Source organism: Corvus hawaiiensis, chromosome 20 (genome assembly GCF_020740725.1).
Source record: "Corvus hawaiiensis isolate bCorHaw1 chromosome 20, bCorHaw1.pri.cur, whole genome shotgun sequence".
NCBI classification, from domain to species: domain Eukaryota; kingdom Metazoa; phylum Chordata; class Aves; order Passeriformes; family Corvidae; genus Corvus; species Corvus hawaiiensis.
The window spans coordinates 2,859,705-2,869,734 of record NC_063232.1 but is presented as its reverse complement, the minus strand read 5'-3'; the positions used below and the strand labels follow the sequence as shown (position 1 = coordinate 2,869,734).

The following is a 10,030-nucleotide window of genomic DNA, read 5'->3' as shown; positions in this document are numbered from 1 at the left end:
GAACCGCTCGTCCAATGGCGGCGGCGCTCGCCTCAGCGCGCCCGGGACGGGGCGGGGCAGCGCCGGCCCCTCTCCCGTAGAGCGCGGGCGCGCCTCGACGCGACGGCCAATCAGCGCGCGGCTTACATGCGCCGCGTGGGGGGGCCGGCAGAGAGCGGCGCTGCCATTGGCTGGGCGCGGCGCGGGGAGCGGTTTGAATCGGCGGCGGCGGCGGGCGCGGAGCGCGGCCGGGGGACTGGGCGGCCCCGGGACACCCCCGGGACACCCCCGGGGATACCCCCACAGGTGTGTGTAGGTGCGGGTGTGAGAGAGAGAGAGGGAGGGAGAGGAGAGGAGAGAGAGAGGAGTCCCCGCTCTTGCGGGGTCCTAGGTGAGCAGGGCTGGGTTGTTACCGGTCACCGGTCAGTGACCGGCCCGGGCCGCCCTCAGCATCCTTCCCTGGACTCTTCGTGTCTTTTGTCACCGTTCTCCCCAAGCGTCATTTTCCCCAAATTCAGTACTTGTCACGTCAGGATAAAGAAAAACTGAACATCCGTTTATTTATTAATAGTTATGACGTTTCTGTTTCGTTTATAATATTTCTAATTACGTCTTTATTTATGTGTGTGTCTATAATATTATTTATAATATATTTATGTATGTATTTAATTCACTCATATTTTTACTGTATTTATAATAGCTATTTATTAATGCTATCTATCTATGGTATAAATAGAAAAGGGAAAAAGAAGTTCATGTAAAATGGTGCTTTCTGCATTCACTACTCGTGCACAAACACATCTCCATGGATCATACTAAATTAAGGATATGGTTTTTATCACTGGTACATGATAATTCCACCAAGGCAGCAGTGACTAACCTCTGACTGACTGGCTTTCTGAGGTGCAGCCCACGTTATTCTCTTTGGTGGCATCTCTGTCCCAATGTACAATTTGGTTTAGCTCTCTACATTCATTTTAAATTTGTCTTTTTCACCAGCAATGGCAAGGTATAAGAAATGCAAACGAAAACGAAGAGCCCGAGCAAATTTTCGACTGGAAAAAAAGAGAAATTCTGTAACCCCTCAGGGCTCAGTTTGTTCCTCTCCACGGTAAGAGGCTCAGCTTGAACTTTGCCTTCTCACTCCATCCCTGGGTTTGCTGTTTGCTCCCAATGGTTCATGGAAAAGAGGGAAGGATTTGTGCCAAGTAGATGTGGCACTTCGTATCTTTCGGTGTTATTCAGTTGAAGGCTGGACATGATGACCTTGGAGGTCTTTTCCAACCTTAATGTTTCTATGATTAGTAACCAGGAAAAGCAATTTGAATAAAAAAGTGTTTCAAATAGGATTCCCCCCTCTCCTTTATTGATATGTATCTTGGCCTTTCCAGGTTTCTGTGATCACATTTACTCTGTTGTTACCTGCTGGTACCTCCCTGTAGTTTCCAGATGATTGGTCACGGTTAACTTTTTTAGAGGCTGAGATGGTAAATAAAGTTCTGGCCTCATTCTGAAATGTTCTGTTGCAGGTCACCAGCTCATCTCCCTTTGAACACATCACCAGTCCCAAGGTGCTCCCTCTGGTCCTTAGCCTTGCCCAGCGTAAAAAATGTGGTAAAACCCTTGACAACAGCAGCATCATTTCTGTACTGGTGGTGCCAGAGCAGGGTTGCACAGGTATATCCTTTCTCTGATATTAGATTTTTCTGTTTCAAACAGGGATTAATGCTGTTTACTTTGTGGAAATACTTCATTGTACCAATTTCTTTTGTTCTGTTAGTACCCCTCCTAAAATTCAGATTGGTCTTTAGAAACATCTGAAGAAAGTCAACACACAAATATACATAATCTGCTTTCTTTTTGTGCTTAGAGCTTTAAGGTGGTTAAAGACACCATATTTCCATCACAAGTCTACCTAAGGGAACTAAATATGTTCAGGGAGAAGCTGGAGAAGTTGGAAAGTGAATTTTCAAAGCTACAGGGAGCACTCCAGGTCAGTCTCAGTCCGGCTGGGGCAGGGGAACGTTTGCCTGTGTGAGAATGTAAGGAGCTGTGGTCAGTGCAGATACACTGAAATCTGAGCAGCTCCTCAGGGGCATTCTCTGCACTCAGAGCTGCTAAACTGCTGCTACCTCACAGCAGGAGGGAACTGTTTATATCCTTATAGCTCAATCTTAGCCAGCACCTTTGTTGTCTAAAATCCCGCCTACTTTTGCCAGCAGATTTAATGTTCTCTTTATTTATTTGTGTCGCTTTCAGATGAACGGAGTGGCAGCTTTGTCTTCAGAAAGTTCTCTTTGCCAAAGGTGTCATAAGCCAGTTCTGGGTGCTCCTGTGGGGACAGAGATGGATCCACCACCATCAACATCCGTGCCATCCATACCCCCTCCTCCTCCTCCTCCTCCTCCTCCTCCACCACCGCCGCTGCCCCCACCAAAACTGCCTCCAGCACCTCTCCTCCTCCAACGGGGCACAGCCTCCAAACCACTGCTGGTAGGGAATCAAAAAGTTCCTCTATTTTTGATTTCATGTCTGCATTCTCTTTGGACCTGGATTCATCGGGAATGAGCCTCTCCGTGAGCGCTCAGTCACTTTCCCATCCTAATTTCCCTTCCAAACGCCTTTGCTTTCAGGCACCACCAGTGAAAAAGGATGGGCCCATGCACATCACCCTCAAAGACCTCCTGAATGTTAAACTGAAGAAGACAAACAGCAACCTGAGAATGGACAAGGTAAACTGGAGGATACGGGGATGAATAGGTGGTGGTGTATCAAGGGAAAATCCACCCTGGAACTGCTGTATTTCCTGCAAAATTGATGCTCATCCAAACACCCAGTGATCAGTTTCAAGTAACCATTCTAATTCTGCACCTGGGCTTTGGAAGGGAAGAAATAAAGTGACAAACTCCAATCTCACCTGGCACTCAGGACAGCTTTAATTTTACATTTAAGGGCATGGAGCTTTCATGTAGCTTTGCATATTATCAGTAGATTTTGGACTTGCTTTTGCCCAGCTGGAATTTTGTTTGCAGAAGTGTTTAGGGGTTTTTTTTTTTGGTTTTTTTCCTAAATAAATCTATTTTTATCCAAGACACATTCAAATCTTAATAATTCAAAAAAAGCATAAAAGCCATAACCACAAAAATCTTCCAGAGTATAAATATTAAATGGATTTCAGGGTAGTGAGACCTTCTGAAGTTTTATTTGGGGTAACATTTCTTTCCTTGCTTTAGGAACAATCACCAGTGAAGCCATGCAGGGCATTAATTACAGTCACAGATCTACAGAGTGTTAGTCTGAGACCTAAATCCAAGCCATCAGCTCATGCTACAAAATCTTTAATGTAAGATGTTTCTTCCTTATTTGGATATTAGATTTTTCTGTTTTAAACAGTGGTTAACATTTTTTACTGAGTGGAAAATATTTCATTGTACCAATTTCTTTTGTTCTCTTAGTACCTCCCCTAAAAATCAGATTGATCTTCGGAAACATCTGAAGAAAGTCGATATACAAAGGTCTGCTCCTTTTTATTCTCTTGAATTCTATTTTTCTAATCTAGAAAAAATAGAGAACCAATCAAACTCATCATGATTCCCCTTTCAGAAGTCCTGGTGGCACTCCTCTAAATAATAAAGAAAACACTGAAAGTGGCTCTGGGCTGACACCGATAATGACACAGGCACTACGGCGCAAATTTCAGGCAAGTCACTCTGTTTCTCTTCTTGGAATCATAAGGTGGCTTTAAAATCCACAGAATTCCTTACTGATTGAAGGACACTGCAGAATGGACATTCCATGGCAGATTGTTTGACAATCCCAAGAGGAAAAATTGCTTTTTTGGTGGCCATTTGGGTGCCTCAATGCCGACTTTAAAAGTCATAGTTCCACTTTGCAGAAGAAGAAAATGGGAGGGTTGATAGCATCTCTTGTTTGAATGATTTGCTGTGTCTGTTTCATGGTTTCAGCTACGAATTGCACTGTTTTACCTCAGTGATGATGAGTTCAGATATCCAGGTTCTGACCCTTCCCTTCTTTTGACAGATGGCTCACCCAAAGAGTCCCTCGCCTGCACGGTTGAGTGCTGCAAACAGCTTTGATGAAAAGTAAAAAGGAAAGTAGGTTTATGGAACAATGTATTTTCCATTTGTGGTCAGGAAGCCACTTGAATCCCATTTTTAGCACACTCAGGCACAGGTATTTGTAAGTAAATCTAGTGCACAGGAAAACGGGCCATTATGAAACCCTGTAAAGCAGATTGTGCTTTTTAGCTCTCTCTAATGTCTCTCGATTTGGTTGCATCTTCATTGATAATGGAGGAAAAAAATAGGAAATTTCCCAAGTCTTTTGACACCTGGGTGCTGCTGAAGCAGGGACTATTATGTTCCCAGCACTGGTGCTGCTTGTCATACAAATATGTGTGTTTGCTGAAATTCAGTATTTTTATATCTTTTATATCTTTTTTTAACAAAAAATATCTTGACGGTATTTGTACAGTTTCAAAGAAAAGCAACAGTTTAATGCACTAATGTTATTAAAGTGGAAAGCTGCAAGATTCAACAAACAGTTCAAGTCTGTGGCTACAAATGTACAAAGCCGCTGCACCGTGTATCACTGCTGGCTGGTGTCTGATCACTATTAAAAGGCTGCACTGCTTAAAGACAAGCAACTCAAAGCCTCCTTCCAAGTCCAGTTCAGGGGTGGGCAGAGGTTGTGCCTGTACCGCGGCTCAGCTCAGGACACGGACCAGGACAAGGGCAGACCGTGAGTCCCGGTGGCACAGCCCTGAGCGCGCATCCCGCTCCCACCGCGCGGACCCGAACCCGAACCGCGGGGCCGGTGTTGGCTGTGCGGACCCGGACCCGGACCCGAACCGCGGGGCCGGTGTTGGCTGTGCGGACCCGGACCCGGACCCGAACCGCGGGGCCGGTGTTGGCTGTGCGGTCACACCCTCGGCGCGGTGCCGCCCCCGCAGCCCCCGCTCCCTGCGCCGTGTCCCGCCCTCCGGGGCGGGGCCGCTCATGCGCGGGGCCGGGCCCGGGGCTCCGCCGCTTCCGGGCGGGAGCGGAGCCGGGGCCGGGAGATGCCGCTGCCCGGGACCGGGCCGCCCGGGGCCATGGGCACGGCCGTGGGGCCCATGAGCCTGCGGGAGCTGCTGCTGGCGACCGAGGCGGGCGGCGCGGCGGGCGGCGAGGAGGAGGTGTGCGTGGTGGGCATCTTCGGCAAAACCGCGCTGCAGCTGTGCTCCGAGAAGGAGGCCCTGGTGAGCACCGTGTGCGACCGGCAGGTGTTCCCGCTGTTCCCGGAGGAGGATCCCGAGCTGGCGGACGGCGCCGCGGGGCAGGAGGGTGACCCGGCGACAAAGGACTACAACCAGCTGCAGGCGTACTACAGCCCGGAGAGCCGCGTGCTGTACCTGCTGCTCACCTCCATCTGCGACACCCCGCAGCTGCTGCGCGCCTGCAGGGACCTGGCGGCGGCCGAGAACCGGGAGGCCGGGCCCGGCCACCCCTCCGGCGGCCCGGCCCCGCTGCCCCACGCCGAGGCGCACGAGTTCTGGAAGCACCAGGAGAAGCTGCACTGCCTGAGCCTCCTCTACCTCTTCTCCGTCTGCCACATCCTGCTGCTGGTGCATCCCACCTGCTCCTTCGACATCACCTACGACCGCGTGTTCAGGGCGCTGGACGGGCTGCGGCAGAAGGTGCTGCCCTCCCTGAAGGCTGCCATCAAGGACTGCCCGGTCGGCAAGGAGTGGAAGCTCAACTGCAGGCCATGCCCTCCACGCCTCCTCTTCCTCTTCCAGCTCAACGGGGCTTTGAAGGTGGATCCGCTGCCAAGCAGGGGCCAGGACCCCTGTGGTCACCTGGAAAAGCCGCCCCCCAAGAAGCATTCCCCCAAGAGGAGGCTGCAGCACGCTCTGGAGGATCAAATCTACCGCATCTTCCGCAAGAGCAGGGTGCTGACCAACCAGAGCATCAACTGCCTGTTCACCGTGCCAGCCAACCAGGCTTTCGTGTACATTGTGGCCGGTGGGCCCCAGGATGGAGATGATCCCGTGGCCATGCTTCTCGACCAGCTGAGGAGCAACTGCACTATGAGAGAGACTGACTCGCTGCTGGCTCCCACCCTGTCGGGAGCCAGGAGGTATCAGATGATGAGGCACGGCCGGCAGCAGCTCTCCTTCCACGCAGAGAGCACCAGCAGCAGCTCCAGCTCCTCTGGGCAGCTCGTGGACTGCACCCTCAAGGAGTTCTTGTGGCAGCACGTGGAGCTGGTGCTCAGCAAGAAGGGCTTCGAAGACAGTGTGGGGAGGAACCCACAGCCCTCTCACTTTGAGCTCCCGACCTACCAGAAGTGGGTGGCTGCAGCTCTAAAACTGTATGAAGTGACCATCGAAGGCAAAGACGATGACCCCACCTGTGGTGAGCTGAGCTCAAAAATCATGAGCAGCATCAAAGTTTTGGAAGGCTACTTAGACATAGACACCAAGTTCTCTGAAAACCGTTGCCAGAAGGCTCTGCCCATGGCCCACAGTGCCTACCAGTCCAACCTGCCCCACAATTACACCATGACAGTGCACAAGAACCAGTTGGCCCAGGCCCTGCGCGTGTACAGCCAGCACGCCCGGGGCCCAGCCTTCCACAAATACGCCATGCAGCTCAACGAGGACTGCTACAAGTTCTGGAGCAACGGGCACCAGCTCTGCGAGGAGCGGAGCTTGACCGACCAGCACTGCGTGCACAAGTTCCATCTGCTCCCCAAAGCAGGTAAAGATGCTCACTTGTGCTTTGGTGTCATGGTTTAGTTTTGTATCTGCTTTAAAATGTCTTAGGCTGAAAGCACCGACTCTGAAATGTTGTGGAAGATGAAAGTTTGCAGCTTTGTGTTCAAGGACTGGATGTGGCACTCGGTGTTCTGCTCTAACTGACGAGGTGGTGACCAGGCAAAGGTTGGACTCGATGATCTCAGAGGTCTTTTCCAACCCAAATGATTCTGTCATCATCTCTGTACAGTGGGATCATAGCAGAGCTGCTGTGCAGGTTTCCTTTATGTTGTGTAATGTTTAGGAGCCAGTCCACTGTGAGTAGTAACTCTGATTTTTGTAGTTACTCTGATGTTCTGATTTAGTGGTAACTCTGGTTCTGTCTTGCTAATTAGAAGCATTACACCGGAATCCTTCTAGTAAGAGGGGTGTGAGAACAAAGTTCTCTAAAAAGCATAAGTGTCCCCCTTTGTTTTAAATAATTGGTTGATCAGGGAGTCAAAACTGACTTCTGCACGTTTATTGTAGGCAGAAGAACTTTGAGCCTTCAGGAGGAGGTTGTAGAAACAAAGACTATTTGGTTTAGTGGTATAAACTCCGCTGGAACTTTGTATTATTAAAAGTGGGAAAGGGAGGAGTTGCTTGACAAACTGGTGGCAAATCACTTTGTGTATGTGTATAGCAGGGAGGGAGCAATGGATGAAGGGAATAAAAAGGTTTTGAATGGTGAGCAATTTACCCAAGGTTTGATTGATTTTGCTTTTAGGGGAAAAGCCAGAAGCAGACAGAAATCCTCCGATTCTGTACCACAACAGCCGGGCTCGTTCCACTGGTGCCTGTAACTGTGGAAGGAAACAAGCTCCTCGGGAGGACCCCTTTGATATCAAAGCAGCTAATTATGATTTTTACCAGGTAACTGTTAGGTCTATTGGTACTTGAAGCAGTGCTTTTGTTTCATCTGCAGAGTCTGTATTCTGAAGTGACCACAAGTTTCCTCTTAACCTTATCAACTTGTTGCTTGGGGAAGACATTTCTGGGAGCAGAAATGGGCTGACCAGGCTGGGCAGTTCCAGTCTTCACCAGTGCACACACACAGGAGCACCTGTTTATGTACCTGTTTACACTTTGTGTTGGTTCACATGAATTTTAAATATACAGGTCTGTGGGCTGTGTTCCCACTGCTGCTTTGGTTCTCACGTGGTGCAAACCTCTTGAATCTTAATTGTAGCTGCTCAGTGTTGTGACTCTGAGCTCCCTCGTCTCGGGGTGGATACTAAACCACGTTTTCTTTCTCGTAGTTGCTGGAAGAGAAGTGCTGTGGAAAACTGGAGCACATCAACTTCCCCATATTTCAGCCAAGCACACCTGACCCAGCGCCTGCTCGGGACGAATCATCACCCGCCCCTCCGGAAGGCGAGATCGAGAAACTCAAAGAGAAAGAACCTCAGACTCAGGGAGAGAGCACAGGCCTGAGCTTAGCCCTGAGCCTGGGCCAGTCCACGGGCAGCCTGGGCACTTACCCACCCGATGCCCAGGGCGGAGGGGACAATGCAGAAAGCCACGGGCAGAGCGGGGACTCCAAGAGTGAGAAGAGGCCAAGCCTGGTTGATCGCCAGGCATCTACTGTTGAGTACCTCCCCGGGATGCTCCATTCCAATTGCCCCAAAGGCCTTCTGCCCAAATTCTCCAGTTGGTCACTGGTCAAGCTGGGGCCTGCTAAGGCTTACAACTTCCACACAGGCTTAGATCAACAGGGCTTTATCCCAGGAACAAACTATTTAATGCCTTGGGACATTGTCATCAGGACGAGAACTGAAGATGAAGGAGACTTAGACACCAATTCCTGGCCTGCACCCAACAAGGCTGTTCCTGGGAAGAGAAGTGCGGTGGTGATGGGAAGAGGCCGGCGGAGGGACGACATCGCTCGAGCTTTTGTGGGGTTTGAATATGAAGATGCACGTGGGAGGAGGTTCATGTGTTCAGGGCCTGATAAGGTGATGAAGGTGATGGGAGGGGGGCCAAAGGAATCTGCCCTCAAAGCGCTCAATTCCGACATGCCCCTGTACATCCTGTCCTCGACGCAGGGACGGGGCCTCAAGCCCCACTATGCCCAGTTCATGAGGCTCTTCGTGGTGGTTCCTGATGCTCCTCTGCAGATCACCTTAACGCCTCAGGTAAGAAGTGCAGGAGGGAATCTGGGAACAGCAGAGGCAGGGGTGGTTGTGGAAACATTATTTGACATGGGTGACAGGAAAAGAGTCTCAAGAAACTCCAACTCAAACCAACTTCAGCCAAGACAGTCATTTCCAAAAGTATTTGTTACATAAGCACTTGGGATTTCTTAAACTTCAAGATGCCAAATTTATTCTTTGTATAAAGTAAGTTTAAAAAAATGTTTTATCAAGGATGAGTTATTGGCATTCCCTACTGTAATAATGGCTTTTTTTAAAAAAAAAAAAAGCTAACAATGACTCTGTAAGAATGACTTTGTCATTTTAAATGTCATGGAGAAAAGCAGTGACTTATTGCTCAGATAGTTATTATTAGTTACCGTTTGAATTTAGGAGGCAAAAGAATGTTGGTTTTCTTAACTCTTCACCATTTTCTCCATTTTTCTAATACACATTTGAAAAAGCTCCATTTGCATTTTTTTACCTTTTTGAGGTAGTAATGATGTTTGATTACCTACGCATGTTTTCTTCCGGTTTTAGGTTCAACCAGGGCCACCACCCTGTCCTATATTTTACCCTGAGAAGCAGGAAATCACCCTTCCCTCTGATGGACTCTGGGTGCTGAGGTTTCCTTACGCATATGTGACAGAACGGGGGCCCTGCTTCCCTCCCAAAGAAAGCCAACAGTTAATGAGCTACAAAGTTCTCCGAGGAATACTGAAAGCAATTACACAATGAGAATGGTTTGGGCTGGATCTGTTTTAGTTTAAGAAGGCTGTCTTCAGTCTAATTCATGGGTTTTGGTTACCCAACAGTTGTCACTGCAATTGTGTGAAGCCCCCACTATTTCACTGGAACACGGTCAGATTGGAAATAAAGTTGATATCAAAGCAGGAAAAGGAATCTGAGGCATGTAAATTTTCCTTTTAATAAGTTTTCATATGTAAAAAATAAAAGCTGGTTTTCGTAAAGTGCTGATCCTGTATTACTAGATGTTTTGATGACAGTGCTTTACCCCATCCTATCTTTTTACATACCTATTTAGGAATATTCAAAAATTAGCATTGCCTTAAATCAAGAGTTTACTTTGTCATATTGAGGCAGTGATGAGCAAAATATT

The 10,030-nt window shown here is 48.8% G+C and overlaps 2 protein-coding genes across 2 annotated transcripts; both read left to right on the top strand.

Annotated features, from left to right (window-relative positions):
* Positions 1–215: 215 nt before the first annotated feature.
* Positions 216–4,822, top strand: PRR11 (proline rich 11). The gene is made up of 10 exons (XM_048324617.1): positions 216–285; positions 979–1,090; positions 1,509–1,656; positions 1,850–1,972; positions 2,239–2,472; positions 2,613–2,711; positions 3,213–3,322; positions 3,435–3,494; positions 3,583–3,679; positions 4,021–4,822. The coding sequence occupies exons 2-10, from the start codon at positions 981–983 to the stop codon at positions 4,084–4,086; spliced, it is 1,047 nt and encodes a 348-aa protein (XP_048180574.1). The 5' UTR covers positions 216–285; positions 979–980; the 3' UTR covers positions 4,087–4,822.
* A 236-nt stretch (positions 4,823–5,058) lies between these two features.
* Positions 5,059–9,813, top strand: SMG8 (SMG8 nonsense mediated mRNA decay factor). The gene is made up of 4 exons (XM_048324877.1): positions 5,059–6,743; positions 7,506–7,651; positions 8,038–8,913; positions 9,451–9,813. The coding sequence occupies exons 1-4, from the start codon at positions 5,060–5,062 to the stop codon at positions 9,646–9,648; spliced, it is 2,904 nt and encodes a 967-aa protein (XP_048180834.1). The 5' UTR covers position 5,059; the 3' UTR covers positions 9,649–9,813.
* Positions 9,814–10,030: the final 217 nt, after the last annotated feature.